The 17,415-nt window shown below is 40.4% G+C and overlaps 1 protein-coding gene across 2 annotated transcripts in view; it reads left to right on the forward strand.

Annotated features, from left to right (window-relative positions):
• STXBP5L (syntaxin binding protein 5 like) overlaps positions 1 to 17,415 on the forward strand; it is a 198,185-nt gene that overhangs the window by 173,880 nt on the left and 6,890 nt on the right. For both annotated transcript variants that reach the window (XM_023755805.1, XM_023755806.1), the window contains 4 exons: positions 6,034 to 6,204; positions 7,444 to 7,683; positions 14,089 to 14,449; positions 16,256 to 16,421. In XM_023755805.1, coding sequence (XP_023611573.1) covers positions 6,034 to 6,204; positions 7,444 to 7,683; positions 14,089 to 14,449; positions 16,256 to 16,421 — 938 coding nt within the window. The remainder of the gene's footprint in view (positions 1 to 6,033; positions 6,205 to 7,443; positions 7,684 to 14,088; positions 14,450 to 16,255; positions 16,422 to 17,415) is intronic.

Raw genomic sequence — 17,415 nt, forward strand, 5'->3', positions numbered from 1 at the left:
TCTCAAACAACCTAACTTTATACCTTAAGGAACTAGAAAAAGGACAAATGAAGCCCAAAATTAGTACAAGTAAGGAAAAACCAGAGCAGAAATAAATGAAATACAAATTAAAAAGACAGTAGAAAAGATAAATGAAACTAATAGCTGATTTTCTGAAAATATAAATAAATGAGGCCGGAAGCACGAAATTCATGCATGGGTAGAGTCTGTAGGCTGGGCTGGTGATCAGGGCCAATCTGTGAGACGATCAGGGGGCCCCCGCTGGCACCCGCCTTGGCTGGCCTGGGGCCTGCGGGCTGGGGGCAGCTCCTGCATTGAGCATCTGCCCCCTGATGGTCAGTGCGCATCATAGCGACTGGTTGTTCCACTGGTCATTCTGCCGTTTGGTCGATTTGCATATTAGGCTTTTATTATATAGGATAGATTCACCAAGAAAAAAAGAGAGAGGACTCAAATAAAACCAAAAATAGAATGAGACATTAAAATTGATACTTCAGAAATACAAAGGATCATAAGAGGCTACTTTACTCCAACAAACTGGAAAACCTAGAATACATTAATTCCTAAAAACATACAACATACCAAGACTGAATCATGAAGAAATAGAAAATCTGAACAGACAAATTATTAGTAAGTAGATTGAATCAGTAATCAAAAACTTCCCAATAAGAAAAAAGTACAGGACTAGATAGCTTCACTGGTGATTTTCACCAAATATTCAAATAAGAATCAATACCAATCCTCAACTTTTCCCAAAAAAATAGAATAGAAGGGAGAACTTCCAAACTTATGAGTCCAGCATTGCCTCGATACCAAAAGAGTCAAGGACACTACAAGAAAATTACAGGCAAAATATCTCTGATGAACAACATAGATGCAGAAATCCTCAACAAAATATCAGCAAACCAAATTTGACAATATATTAAAAGGATCTTATGTTCGAGTGTGATGTATTCCAGGGATGAAAGGGTCTGCAAAACAATGTGATACATCACATTAACAAAATAAAGGATAAAAATCATATGATCTTCTCAATAGATGCAAAAAAGCATTTGACAAAATTCAACATCTATTTATACTGAGTGGGTATAGAGGGAAAATTCCTCTATACATAATAAAGACCACATATAACAAGCCCACGCCTAACATCATACTCAGCAATGAAAAACTGAAAGCTTTTCCTTTAAGATCAGGAATAGGACAAGGATGCCCACTCTCACTATTTTTATTCAAGACTAGCAGCCTGGTGCACGAAATTCATGCACGGGTAGGGTCCCTAGGCCTGGCCGGCGATCAGGGCCAATCTATGGGGCAACAGGCAGGGCGATCGGGGCCCCCGCTTGCACCTGCCTTGGCCTGGAGCTGCCTGCTCACCGGCCCTGCCCCCCACCACCGCTGCCACTGGTCGCTGTCTTTGGGGCGACCAGCAGGGTGATTGGGGCCCCCGCTTGCACCTGCCTTGGCCTGGCACCGCCCACTTACCTGTTCCACCATCCTGCCATGGTCCCACTCTCGTCGGGGCCCATTGGTGCTGGCAGCGCCTCTACTGCCGCCCGCTGCCAGCACTGCGTCACCGACGCACGCCATGTTCCACGCCACCCCCTGGTGGTCAGCGCATGTCTAACTCCCAGTCGGTCAAACTCCCGCCTGTGGGGACAATTTGCATATTAGCCTTTTATTACATAGGATTATATAGGATAGTACTGGAAGTCCTAGCCAGAGCAATTAAGCAAAAAAAAAAAAAAAAGTTCTTAAAATTGGAACAGGAAAAGTACAACTGTCTTTATCTGCAGATGACATTTATTAAAAAAGAACCCTAAAGACTCTTCCAAAAAAAATGTTAGACATATAAAGAAATCAGGAATGTTGGAAGATAGAAAATCATTATACAAAATCAGTTGCATTTCTATACACTAACAATAGACTATTATAAAGAGAAATTAAGAAAATCACCTTTATAATTGCATCAAAAAGAATTAAATACCTAGGAATAAATTTAACAAAGGAGGTAAAATATCTGTGCACAAAAACTGTAAGACATTCTAAAGAAATTAAAGAAGACACAAATAAATGGAAAGATATTCCATGCTCATGGATTAGAAAAATTCATATCCCTAAAATGCCCATACTACCCAAAGCAATCTACAGATTTAATGCAATTTCTATAAAAATTCCAATGATATTTTTCACATAAATAGAAAAAAATTTCTAAAATTATATGAAGCCACAAAACACCCCAATAGCCAAAGCAATCTTGAGAATGAAAAATAAAGGCATTACACTTTCTGGTTTCAAACTATATTACAAAGCTATAACAATATAGTATTGGCACAAAATAAGACAGACACAGATCAATGGAACTGAAGAGAGAGCCCAGAAATAAACCCATGCATATATGGTCAATTTATGTGCAACAAAGGAGCCAAGAATATACTATATGGAAAGCATAGTCTCTTCAATAAATGGTGCTGGAAACACTGGGAAGCCACATGCAAAAGAATGAAACAAAATCACTATATTCCATACACAAAAACTGACTGAAATGGATTAAAGACTTGAAGATAAGTTATGCAACAATAAAACTCCTAGAAAAAATAGGAAGTAAGCTCCTTGACATTGGCCTTGGGAATAATTTTTTGGATTTGACAACAAAGGGAAAGAAAACAAGCAAAAATAAACAAGTGGTACTACATCAATCTAAAAGGTTTTTGTACCTCATCAACAAAGGAAACATCAACAAAATGAAAAGGCAACCTATAGAGGGAAAAAATATTTTTAAATCATATCTGATAAGGGGTGAATAGTCAAAATATATAAAGAAGTCATACAACTAAATAGCAAAAAAAAATCTTATTTAAAATGGGCAGATAAACTGGATAGTCTTCAAAGAAGACATACAAATGACAACAGGTACATGAAAATCTATTCAATATCACCAATCAAAAAAGTACAAATCAAAAGGATGAGATATCACCGCACACCTGTTAGAATGGGTATCATCAAAAAGAAAAGTGTTGGTGAGGATGTGGAGAAAATGAACTCATACACTATTGGTGGGGATGGAAACTGGTATAGTCACTATGAGAAACAGTATGGAGGCTCCTCAAAAAATTAAAAATAGACCTACCATATGACCCAGCAATTTCACTTCTGGGTATATAGCCAAAGACAATGAAAACAGGACATCAAAGAAATATCTGCACTTCTATGTTCCTTTCAGTATTATTCACAATAGCCACAATATGGAAACATCCTAAAAGTCCATGTCCATAAACAGATGAATGGATAAAGAAGATGTGATAGATATGTACATATACACAATAGATATTACATACAAGATTATTCTTCCATGAGAAAGATGGAAATCTTGCCATTTGCAACAACAATGATGGGCCTTGAGGGCATTATACAAAGTGAAATAAACTAGACAGGAAAACAAATATTCATGGTATCACTTATATGTAGAAGCTGAAAAATAAAAATGTCAAACTAAGAAACAGTAGAAAAGTGGTTGCCAGGGGGTGGAGGTGGGGAAAATATAGAGAGGTTTGTAAAAGGGTACAAACTTTCAGTTATAAGATGAACAAGGTCTGAGGATCTGATGTATAACATGGTGACTATAGTTGACAACACTGTAATGTATAATTGAAACTTGCTAATAGAGGAGAACTTAAATGTTCTCACCAAAATAAAGAAATATGAGTGGTGATGAGTCTTTTAATGAACGAGATGGAGGGAACCATTTTACAATGTACACGTATATCAAATCACTACAATGTGTACATTAAATATCTTACAATTTCATATGTCAATTATACCTTGATGAAGCTGAAAATCTTTTGTTATTTCAAGTTAAAACATTCTATTCATCAGTAACAAAGCCTAAGGCAATGTTTTCAGTAAGAGATTATTTTCCTAAAAACAGTAAATTTGGTCTCAAATAATTTGTAAAAATCTTCCTAAATGGATGTTTAAATGCAATAGAAATTAAACTTGGAAAAGAATGAGAAATAAAAAGGAAAAAGCTCATTGAAAGGTTGGATTTCAGAGACTAAACATTAAATTTAGAATATATAAACCTTTACTCATTCAAGGCATTTTAACTTTGACAAAAAAAAAATCATAGCCATGAAAACTTTGCTATGAAATAATCAGATTAAAGCCAGGAATAAAATTAAGCTGACTTCAAGGGAAGTCTGTGATTCAGTCCCTTTGGTCTTTAGCTTAAAATTCATCAGAAAAATGTCGTAAAAATATTGCTTAAACACTTCAAAGTGTCAGCAAAAATGTACATAATATATAGCCTCTAGAGGCCCAGTGCACGAAATTTGTGCAGGGGGCACGGGTCCTCAGCTCAGCTGCACCCTCTCATCAAAGATCCTCTCGTAATCGAACGACTGCTCCTAAGTGCTCACCTGCCTGCTTGCTTGATGACCCTAACTGCTCCCCTGCCGGCCTGACGGCCCTAACTGCTCTCCCCTCCTGACCTGATCACCCTAACCACCTATCTGCTCTCCCCTCCTGGCCTGATCACCCTGCCTAACTGGGATCTTCTCCCTTCTCTCTCCTCCTGGCCTGATCACCCTGCCTAACTGGGATCTTCTCCCTTCTTCCTTCTCCCGAGGCACGGGCCTTCTCACCTTCTCCCTTCTGCCTTCTCCCACGGCGCCAGCCTTTTCACTTTCTCCCTCTGCCTGCTCCTTCATGGCATGGGCCTTTTCACCTTTCCCTTCTGCCATCTCCCCAGGCGCCAGCCTTCTCACCTTCTCCCTTCTGCCTTCTCCCATGGTGCCTGTCTTCTCACCTTCTCCCTTCTGCCTGCTCATGCATGGTGCTGGCCTTCTCACCTTCTCCCTTCTGCCTTCTCCCAAGGCACCGGCCTTCTCACCTTCTCCCTTCTGCCTTCTCCCGGGACGCTGCCTACCCTCGAGTTGCCTCAGGCTGGTCCCTCATTCTCCCAGCGCCTCCCTGCTTCTGCCTCATCTCTGGAGCAATGCCCTGTGGCATACATAGGAGCTAATAAAGAGCTAATATGCTAATGGTTCAGTCGTGACTTATTATGGCGTCCTGGCCTAATTTGCATATTACCTCTTTATATATATAGTTTCTTATTTGTCAAAAACACTGAAATAAAGAAAAATTATGTAAACCTCAGTTCTGGTGAGTATGATAGCAGAGATGTCCTCCTGCACCAGGCCAGCACAGCTCCCGGCATTTAGGCCCCAGCATCAGCAATGCTAAGCCACTGACAGTGGTTTTTTAACTAAAAGTAACTCAACTTTTAGTTACTTTTGGGCATTGTTATTGGCTGCAAAGCTTCTGAGTATACCTCAAAGGTTCTTCCTAAGAGTTTGAGCTGCCTAGTACCCTTTAAGAAATTCTTTTCCTGCCCTAACCAGTTTGACTCAATGGATAGAGCTTGGCCTGCGGACTGAAGGGTCCCAGGTTCGATTCCGGTCAAGGGCATGTATCTTGGTTGCGGGCACATCCCCAGTAAGGGGTGTGCAGGAGGCAGCTGATCGATGTTTCTCTGTCATCGATGTTTTTAACTCTCTATCCCTCTCCTTTCCTCTCTGTAAAAAATCAATAAAATATATTTTTTTAAAAATTATTTAAAAAATTCTTTTCCTGCTTAAATTAAGCAAACAACCAATATTAAATCTATCAACAAGCCAACCTATCCTTCACCTTGGCACCATTCTAGCCCAGGCATGTGAGGAAAGAAGCCTTCAAGGATTCCAAGCCCCCAGCCATGCAAGTACTTGAATGAAGGCCCCTCACATCATGGATATAACATCCCCACCTTGCCTCAGCTACTTAAATTATGGTCCACAGAATCTGTGAACATAATATAATGATTGTGATTTTACATCAGTAACATTTGTAGTGGTTTTTTATGCAACAAGAAGGACTTAGCCATCTTTCTGTGATTTGAACAAAAAGAATTCTTACTCTTCATAATTCTACACACTTGGATTCCTTTATATTAAGATTTAATTCTGATATTTATGCTTCCTTCTCCTCTTGGCACAGATAATGTAAATGGACACTGCACAAGCCCAACTTCTCAGAGTTGCGGTTCTGGAAAACGCCTTTCCAGCGCTGATGTTTCCAAAGTAAACCGCTGGGGTCCTGCAAGACCACCTTTTCGAAAAGCACAGTCAGCTGCCTGCATGGAGATTTCTTTACCAGTTACAACAGAAGGTAGGTTAAACATACACATTTTTGTGGATACAATTAAACTTTGACATACCATGCATGGTATTGGGAGCTGGAGTTCAAGGGATGGAGGTCATGTGTAAAAGATAAACAAAACAGTCAACTCTAGGCAGTGACTAACAGAGCCTGGTTGGGCTGTTGTCATGATGCCAAATCCATTCCCCACTCCCCCTCCTTCTTCACCTCTGAAACCAGAATGTCTCTGCCTATTGGTGGGCTCCCACCTCCTCTGTACAAAGGGTGACCTATGCCTTAATCTGTTGTCTGTACTCCAAAGCTTATTCTCATCTCTAAATTCTATTAAAACAACTATGTTTATAAACTTGCCAAGGGATAGGAAGGGGAAATTAGGAGTACTATATTTTGTTTTCTAGAAAAAGAATAGTCTGAGAATTTATACTTAGTCTCTGTTTATAAAAATGAGTCACAGTCTACCTATCAAGAGGGAACGGTGAGTGAAGGCAATAGAAAGAAGAATATGAGAAACTTGTACTCTGGAGTTTCTAAGAATACAACCATCCCGTGTTTTTCTAAGTGGGCTGAAGCCTCTGAGAAAGATTACCACTGTCAATCGGATGGCACTGTCCACAGCTCCTTTCTTGGCCCCACGCAATTAGGACTGAATTTGGATTCAAGGCAGGCAGCTGGGAACTAGTTCAGGAAGATAACATTTGCTCTTTGGCCTTGGTAAATAGTTCAGTTTTTTACAGCTGTAATTACTCCAGATATAGCAAAACCAAAAAGTGCATTAAGGAAATGTATTTGCCATAGAGCATTTGTGATCCTTCAGGTTAGTAGCCACTATGTTGTCAGTAAGTGGAAATTGCCAAGAAATCATTAGGAATACTTCCAACAATTGAGAGATAGATAGGAAGCATAATTAAAATGGTACCAGAAATTCTTGTAACTTTGACTATTTAGACTAAATATTTTTTCCAGGTTAGAGAATTTCAACTAACATGTGAGATGATGTAGAGAGAAAAGCATGGTGAACTGGAGAGTCGAGTTCTAGTCCCAGCCCTGCTTACGTTGATTTACACTCTGCACTTTAGTCTCTTCCTCTTCAAAATAACCTGGCGAACTGGATAAGCTGCCTTCCAGATCAGCTAACAAAGAATGAAATTCTACGTCCCCTTCATAATTTTGGTTTTCATGTACTAAGTCTGACTTTACTTTTTCTGGAAGTACACTAACATTTAATCTTTGTTCTTTAAATTTCCACAGAGAGCCGAGAAAATTCCTATAGTCGTTCTAGAAGCTCTAGCATTTCCAGTATTGACAAAGACTCCAAAGAAGCAATTACAGCACTGTACTTCATGGAGTCCTTCGCTCGGAAAAATGACTCCACCATCTCCCCTTGTTTGTTTGTTGGAACTAGTCTGGGGATGGTGTTAATCATGTCCCTGAGCCTCCCTTCAGCAGAGGAACAAAGACTCACAGAGCCAGTCATGGTATTGCCAAGTGGTAAGAGTTTTTAGTTATTCCTTCTTTGTTACTTTTTAAAATTTAGATATAAGGTATTACAATACCTTCATTGTATTGATGTATTCTGTATAATAGGAACTATTGAGAATTTCATAAGTCATATACTATTTCAACATTTGTCATATTGCAACTTACCTTTCCTTTGCAGTGGTCCTCAACTTTCCTAATGCCGCGACCCTTTAATACAGTTCCTCATGTTGTGGTGACCCCCAACCCTAAAATTATTTTCATTGCTACTTCATAACTGTAATTTTGCTACTGTTATGAATTGTAATGTAAATATCTGATATGCAGGATGTATTTAGGCAATCCCTGTGAAAGGGTCGTTCGACCCCCAAAGGGGTTGCGACCCACAGGTTGAGCACCGCTGCTTTAGGGTAAAATAGCACAACCATTTCTATGGTAGTAAACTGGAACAGCCAACCTAAACATTGCCTTGGAAAAGAAGTTCCTCAGAAGCACTGAACTGAAGAAAAACCTCAATGCAAAAGTTAAAAAGTTATTTTTAATGAACTGAAGCATTTCTCCAAAGTTCCATACCAGATCAGAGCCTATGAGTGTTTTTGTAGCATTCTTGAAGAACTCAGAACAATTAAGCTAGAAGTGTCTGACTTGAGGTGGCTCTAAAGTCTTTGATAAACTTCTCATCTTATTTCACTCAATTTCTTTCCTTTTTACCTATTGCTCAAAACATATGTTATATTCTCTTCCTACTTGAATTATCTTTTTTTCATTCAAAGAGATGAGTGAGATTCCTCCTGTTATTCCTTTTAATATTTTTTAATTTGCTCTCTTTCCTATTTATGATAAAAGTTATCTGAGAAACATTTCTAAAAAAAGAATTTTATTAATATATAGCATAAGGGATTTTATTTTAAAAGAACACATATATATGGTATAGTAAGTTAGATAAAGTTGTTTTCTTAGTTAACTGGTTGTGCTAAATTCGTATATATGAATTATTACTTACTAGAGGCCCGGTGCATGAATTCGTGCACCAGTGGGGTCCCTCAGCCTGGCCTGCAGGATTGGGCTGAAACTGGCTCTCTGACATCCCCTGAGGGGTCCTAGATTGCGAGAGGGCGCAGGCCAGGCCAAGGGACCCCACCGGTGTACGATCGGGGCCAGGGAGGGACGCGGGCGGTTGGCCAGCCAGGGAGGGACCGTGGGAGGGCTTGTCCAGCCCATCTCGCTCAGTCCCAATTGGCCAGACCCCAGCAGCAAGCTAACCTACCAGTTGGAGCATCTGCCCCCTGGTGGTCAGTGCACGTCATAACGACTGGTCGACCTGTTGTCTGTCTGCCCCCTGGTGGTCAGTGCACGTCATAACAAGCAGTTGAGTGGCCTTAGCATATCATTAGCATATTATGTTTTGATTAGTTGAACGGCTGACTGGACAACCGGACACTTAGCATATTGGGCTTTTATTATATAGGACTAGAGGCCCGATGCACGAATTTCATGCAAGAGTAGGCCTTCACTACCCCGGCTGCCTCAGCCCTCACAGCCCTGGCTTCATCTGGAAGTTCATCCGGACAGTCGTTCCGCTGTAGGATATGCCCAGCAGGAAGAGTGATCCCTTTAAATGAAAATTACGTTATATCACTCTATTCTCAACATCCTGCCATCTCAAACTCAGTAAAAGTCTAAGTCTTTATGGTGTCCCACAAGAACCTCCATGTCCTGGCTCCATATTATCTCTCTGATCTTATCTCCTATGAGTCTGCCCTTCACTGCTCTAGGAAGTCATCTGTAAAATGTTGAGATTTTACTTTACTTGCAGATAAACTTAGGTTGTCGGTTTCACTGTTGCTGATAGAAAACATGAGATTCCTGTATCAGAGATGAAGGATAATCACAGTAGTCAGAATATCAGCATTCTGTGCTGGTTTCCCGAGCCTTCATTCCCACAATATGGTGCCTTCTCTTCTGCTTTTGTCTGTTCAAACTGCGGTAACACACCAACACAGACTAGGTGGCTTAAACAACAGAAATTTATTTTCTCACACTTGTGGAGACTGGAAGTCCCAAATCAATGCACCAGCAGTGTTGGTATCTGGTGAGAGCTCTGTCCTCGAGTTGCAGACAGCTTCCTTCTCACTGTGGGCTCACATGGTCTTTCTCCTGTGTCCCCACAGAGACTCTTCTTATAAGGACACTAATTCTATCAGAGCCCCACTCTTATGACCTCATTTAACCTTAATTATTTCCTTATACGCCCCATCTCCAAATACACCCACACTGGCCGTTAAGGCTTCAATATATGAATTTGGGGAGGGAAGAGGTACAAATATTTATTAAATAATACCTACCCTACTTAAAGTTTAATCACATTCTTTCCCAATAGTTCCTATACATTTTCTACTTTATTTTTTTCCCTTAGTGTGTGTGTGTGTGTGTGTGTGTGTGTGTGTGTATACTTATTTATCATATATATTGTCTGTCTCTATCATAGAAAGTAATTTCTATGAAGGGGTTGGGGTTGCCTTTCTATTCACCACTAGAGGCCTGGTGCACGAAATTCTGCACTGGGGGGTGGGGTGGGGGTGTCCCTCGGCCCAGCCTGTGCCCTCTCGCAGTTCCGGAGCCCTCGGGGGATGTCCAACTGACAGCTTAGGCCCGCTCCCCAGTCATTTGGACATCCTTAGCACTTCCGCGGAGGTGGGAGAGGCTCCTGCCACTGCCGCTGCACTCACCAGCCATGAGACTGGCTTCTGGAGTTCTTCCTGTGGGAGCACACTGACCACCAGGGGGCAGCTCCTGCATTGAGCATCTGCCCCCTTGTGGTCAGTGTGTGTCATAATGACGGGTCATTCCACTGTGGGACTAAAACTGGCTCTCCAACATCCCCTGAGGGGTCCCAGATTGCGAGAGGGTGCAGGCCAGGCAGAGGGACCCCACTGGTGCACTATCTGGGCCAGGGAGGGACTGCAGGAGGGCTCCAGGGCATGTCTGGCCCGTCTCACTCAGTCCTGAGCAGCCGGACCCCAGCAGCAAGCTAACCTACTGGTCGGAGTGTCTTCCCCCTCGAGGTCAGTGCACATCATAGCGAGCTGTTGAGCAGCCTCAGCGTATCATTAGCCTGTTATGCTTTGATTGGTTGAATGGCCAACTGGATGACCGGACACTTAGCATATTAGGCTTTTATTATATAGGATTATATCCCTTATGCCTAAAACAGAGCTAGAACATATAGTAGTAATCCTTCAGTAAGTACTTGTTGACTGAATGAATGAAGGTTGTAGTAGGGAGGGCAGGTTATTTAGAAAACTGGAGTCAGGTATACAGTGGGGCCTTGACTTACGAGTGTCCCGACTAACGAGTTTTTTGAGATACGAGCTGTCTCTCAGCTGACTTTTTGCTTTGAGTTGCAAGCTAAAATTCAGGTTACGAGCCAGCTTCAGATACCCCACCGCTAGTTGGCGCAGCAAACGTCACAGTGACACCACAACATCAGCCCAGCATCACGTGTCTCACTCATTCACTTTATGATTTGACATACGAGTAATTTGAGTTACAAGCTCCGTCACGGAACGAATTAAACTCGTAAGTCAAGGCCCCACTGTACTTCTAGCCAGTGAGGCCTCCTTTAAGAAGGAACCCCTAATTAATTGTGTGGTCAGTTATTTACTGTAGACTGAATTGTTAAGATCTTATAGAATCTCTTAAATTTAAGCTTACTTCGTAATGAGGTGTATTTCCAAAATAGTAGATTGTAATTTTGACTTGCTTAAGGTTTTTGTTGTTGTTGTTTTAAGTTAGGAAATATTAAAGATGGAGTGATAAAGATTAATAATACATTGTTGGGAAAACTTAAAACCCTGTAAATACCTAATGCATAGAATATAAACAGTCTTTTTGACCACAAATTAGGAAACAAAGCAGCTGTTTTGCAAGGGCAGCTTATTGAGAAATTGTCGTTTTGATGCTGACAGATTGCAAGTATCAGGTATAAGTAAAATGGCTTCAAAAATGTAGATTTTTTTATCTTTTTAACCTACTTTAGGCTATCCCTAAATTAAAGATGCTAAGGTATTTATACTTAGAAAAGTTTTCCCTTCGTGGGTAGTTAGGAGATGTGCTTTTATAGAAGGATCAATTCTAGATTAATTCTAATCATTCATTATAGCTTTTGGAATTATTTTTTTCTTCATGGAGGTTGGGAGAGCTATTTTTTTATATCTTGACCCTCAGACTAAAGGCCTAAGCCCCTACTCTCCTATCCTCTTCAGTTACCTAGCAGGACGCTCACAGGCCACACATTCTGGTTTTAAAGTGAGTTTAAAAACACAACTGAGATGTTAAAGCTCTAAATATGTTATTTTGAACATGATAAATTTTAAGTACTTCAGATTATAAAGTACTTTCTAAATGGAATGTATTTTTATATATCACCTTCCCTTTTCATGTCTCTGTACACTCCTGAAGCCTATCAGCTTGATTAATCTTCTTACTCTCTCTACATGATGTTAAAGAACATGGGGGGAGGGGGGTGTTGGAAGGCTGCTAGGGCACTGCTTACGGGAGAGTCTGGAAATGTCAAAAGGTCAATCTTCAAGTTACCTTCAAAGCTTTGTAGTATCCTGTCTTCTGGGACAGGTGAAAATCACCCACAGGTAGTAATCTGGCCTGGATATTCAACTTGGAGAATGCAGGTGAGTAAACCTCTCTTTGGTATAAAGATGGATTAGCCTGCCCAAGAGCCAAAGGTAGTTTGTTTTATTTCATATAATCAAAATTGTTAGCATGGACTCTAGATGGTAAAATTGCATTAAATGTATTCTGAGTGCTCAATTTAAGAAGAAGGAAAACAGCATTTTCTAGTGAATGAGCCTATGAAAGAAGTGGAATCAGATGACATGATTATTTTTTCAGTTGAAATTATTTTAATAAATAAAAATTATACATTTTCTAAAATTTCCTTTTTAAAGAAAGGATTTTATGGGGGACTATCCTATCTAATAATAGATCTAATAATAGACAAACATGGTAATTGACCGTACCTTCGCTACACCTCCCATTGGCTAATCAGCACGATATGCACATTAACCCAACCAAGATGGCGGCCGGCAGCCACGCAGCTGAAGTGAGCAGGAGGCTTGCTAGCTGCAGTGATGGAGGAAGCCAAGGTTCCCCGCCTGCCGCAGCCCAGCTCTGAGCTCCGAAAGCAACAAAGTTTCAATTATAGAAGCTAAACAAACCCAGATACCTGCTTTCAGCAGGCTGTGGCCTCAGAGCTGGAGCGAGCAGGAGCCAGCTCTCAGCTCCAGTGACAGCAACAAAGTTTCAATTATAGAAGGTAAATAAATCCCAGAATAAAAAATTAAAAAAAGAAGAAAAGGAGAGGCTGGGAGCTTCAGTCGCCGGCCAGCCTGAAAACAGCCCTCAGCCCCTCATCCAGGATGGCCAGGCACCCCAGTGGGGACCACCACCCTGAAGGGGGTGTGACCAGCTGCAAACAGCCATCAGCCCCTCACCCAGGCTGGCCAGGCACCCAAGCAGGACCCCCACCCTGATCCGGGACACCCTTCAGGGCAAACCAGCCGGCCCCCACCCATGCACCAGGCCTCTATTCTATATAATAAAAGGGTAAACTGACCCTAACAGCAGAAAGACTGGGAATGACTGGTCACTATGACACACACTGACCACCAGGGAGCAGATGCTCAATGCAGGAGCTGCCCTCTGGTGGTCAGTGCGCTCCTACATGGGGGAGCTCTGCTCAGCCACAAGCCAGGCTGATGGCTGCCAGTACAGCGGTGGTGGTGGGAGCCTCTCCTGCCTCCTCAGCAGCGCTAAGGATGTCTGACTTCAGCTTAGGCCTGCTCCCTGCTGGCAAGTGGACATCCCCCGAGGGCTGCCAGGCTGCCAGAGGGATGTCTGATTGCCAGAGCTTAGGTCCAATCCCCCGGGGAGCAGGCCTAAGCCAGGAGGTAGTCATCCCGAGGGGTTCCAGACTGGGAGAGGGCACAGGCTGGGTTGAGGGACCTCCCCCCCCCCCGAGTGCACAAATTTTTGTGCACTGGGCCTCTAGTATAATATAAAGAAAGAACACTGGATTAGGAATCAGAAAACCTGAGTTCTAGTCTAGACTCAGCAACTAACTTGACTTGGCCCAAGTCTCATCATCTTTCTGGGTCTCCACTTTCTTATTAGTCTACTGAGAGCATACGACAAGTTGATGTCTTAGGCTTCTGTCAGAACTAACATTCTATGAGTCCAAGTTGTGGAACCAATGGACTTATAAATCTACTGATTCATGTATATTATTGCAATATTATATTATAGATATAAATTAATATAAAACATTCATTGCCCATAGATAAATAACAGTTGTTTTAGAAAGAATTTCACATGCCAATGACATAAAATTGTTTTTTATAGGTACATTCCTCTCATTGAAAGGAGCTGTGCTAACATTCTCCTGTATGGATCGAACTGGTGGATTAATGCAACCACCATATGAAGTTTGGAGGGACCCAAACAACATAGATGAAAATGAAAAATCTTGGAGAAGGAAACTGGTCGTGAACTGCCCCTCTCTGTCACAAGAAACAGGAGATCATCAGTATACAATAATCTGCTCAGAAAAACAAGCCAAAGTTTTCTCACTGCCTTCTCAGACTTGCCTTTATGTTCATAACATCACCGAGACATCTTTTATACTGCAAGCAGATGTGGTGGTCATGTGTAACAGTGCCTGCTTGGCATGCTTTTGTGCCAATGGGCATATCATGATAATGAGGTACTTGCCTTCTTTATAAATTATCTGGTAATCACAACAGTGCCAACAAAGTGCAATTCTGAGAAGTATATGTGTAATCTGCAAGATGTTATCAAGAAGCAACCTGAGACCCTTGTTTCATTGTGTTTTTGAATGTCTTATTGTTCTACAATTTGAGAAGAGTTTAGCTTTTTTATTTTTTGTCTTGGTTGGGTGTTTTGCTAAAAATGCTTTGCATTGTGAATAAAAAATACATTTTAATTGACATTAAGGAATCTAAGGAAAGAGTGATTTTCCAGTCACTCACACATTCATTCAGCAAATATTTATTGAGTATATGTCATCTCCCAGAAGCTATACTAGGCACTGGAAATATAAAGATAAAGAAACTATAAGGAAAATAAGTGAACTGTTACTTTTACTGTGTTTCATAGTTCACATGAGAATTTTACATACAGAATTTAATTTGATCCTTTTAGCTTCTCTAGGACATAGAAAATACAGTATTATTTGCATCCACTATTGTACACATGTTAGTGAATTAACCTCTTCCCCACCACCAATTAATTTGACTGAATCTATCATGGATGTCTGTTTAACTGGGTGTGTTTTGGACTCATGTCCAAAGGAGCTTAGTTACTTGAAATGCCATAACATACACTTTTTAATAATTGTTTTTATACTAAGTCTTTGAAATCCAGTATATAGTTTACACTTACAGAACATCTCAATCCAGACGAGCCACATATCAACTGCTCAATAGGCACTTGTGGCTGGCTAGTGGCTACCACCTTGGACAGCACACTGCTAGGACCTTATGAAAAGCTTATTCCAACAGCACATATTTCAGGTCTCATTTTATATGACAAGGTTTAAATTGTAATTACAAACTATTTTCATATGGGAAATTCGTACTTTTTTTTTCAAGGTGCTGGTTTTATAACTGGAATAATTTTAAATCACTGTGCATATGGGAATTAGTAGGATGACTTCAAAGCTTGAGATATAATTACAAGTTTATTTTTCTCCAATTGGCATTTGAGGTGTGATTTATAAGCAATGAGATATTTCCGTCAGTAGTTTGTAAAATTGGCTCTAATGACAATATCCAAGGGACATTGTTTAAAAAAATGAATTTAAGGGAAATCACTGGCTATAACATTAGGATAAGCATATAGCCTTTCGGTAAGACACTAGGAGATGAGTGGTATTCATCTGAATGTACAAACTCTCATCTATTATGTATAACTTATTCTCATTCCCTTACAGCCCTGGCCATACTTATATTTATTAACCATGCCTTCAGTGTAGTTATAGGTAATTTCCATTTCCTGTGTACTGAGGGAGTAAAGAAATGGAGAGCGAAGCCACTCCATTCCCAGGCACAGTGAACTGGATCCACTCCATGTCTCCCTCAGTTCATAAACCTCCTCAAACTCAGGAGTTTTGCCTTAAAAGACCAAGTATGTAGTCAGGCACTTTCTAGCTGTAGTGTTTCTGTCATAACCAAAGATTATAACCACACTGTAGAAACCTGTGAAATGCTGCAAAAAGTATCCTGAAATTGCTGGCCACTTCACTTAATTTGATCTTCAAGGACATTTGCTAAGTACTAGATGGATTAAGATAGAAGAATTGTGCCCATGATTTTTTATGTATACGATTTTATGTCAAAGTCATTTTATTACCAGTGAGACTTCAAGAGATTAAAAAGAAACAACCACAAAATAGAGGCATAAAAATTACTGTTTTTCTGTACAGCTTTTAAGAAATTAAAAGCTTCTAACAATTTGAATATAATGTGGATTTGCTTTTTTTCCCATGCAGCCTGCCTAGTCTTCGCCCAATGTTGGATGTTAATTATTTGCCACTGACAGACATGAGGATAGCACGGACATTTTGTTTCACGAATGAAGGACAGGCATTATACCTAGTCTCTCCTACTGAAATTCAGCGGTTAACGTACAGCCAAGAAATGTGTGATAATCTACAGGTAGGTCAGGCACAAAAAAAATCATTGGAATGGTTGTAAAAAGAGAGAGAATGAGAGAGATGTCAAAAAACTAAAATACTGCCCAGGTTGGTGTGGCTCAGCTGGTTAGAGCATCTTCCAATACACCAAAAGGTGGCAGGTTCAATTCCCTCAGGGCACATACCCAGGTTGTAGGTTTGATGCCCAGAGTGCATGCGTGAATGTGTGTGTGTGTGTGTGTGTGTGTGTGTGTGTGTGTGTGTGTATGTAGGGGGGGAGGGAAGGGGGGAAAGTGGTGCATAACTAGTTGATGTTTCTCTCTTTCTCCCCCCTCCCTTTTTCTCTTTTAAAAAATAATTTTTTTAAAAAAGCATTGTTTTTTTTAAAAAAATAAAAGTTAAAATATTATTGAGCCAGACAATAAATATGCCCTTCCTAGAATATGTCTTGAATATTATGTTCATCACTGTGACCCTTACCAAGTGTGTTTCTAGGTATACACAGAAAAAGTAAGGGGGGAAAATGTGAAGATTATGCATATTAATGGTTAATTTTTAAATTTGGGGTGTTTTTTTTTTTTACCTGTGGAGAATGCTCTGAAAGATTATAAACTCTTCCTCCAGGATGGAGAATATGTCTGTACACACAAAAACTTTGCATACAATTCAGGGAGTTCATTGACCTTTTTTAAGGAAAACTTAATTTGGTTAACAGCCATACAAAAGAAACACATACTTATTCTGTGGGTTAGAATTGGGCATTTGTCCTTGATCATAGCAGCAAGCAGAGCCTAGAAACAGAATAAATATAAAAGCCTGTGTAACCTTGGGTAAGTACAAGCGGTCACAAAAATTTAAAAATATCTTAGAAATTTTATTGGTTCAATCCCCTTATTATAAAAATAAGAAAACTAAAAGCCATTCATTATAACACAGAGTTTAAGAGTATAAGCTCTGAACCATTTAAGTGTATTTTGCCCACTTGCAAAACTGTGGGTATTTTACTTAGCCTCCCT

The sequence above is a fragment of the Myotis lucifugus genome, unplaced genomic scaffold (genome assembly GCF_000147115.1).
Source record: "Myotis lucifugus unplaced genomic scaffold, Myoluc2.0 scaffold_84, whole genome shotgun sequence".
NCBI lineage: Eukaryota > Metazoa > Chordata > Mammalia > Chiroptera > Vespertilionidae > Myotis > Myotis lucifugus.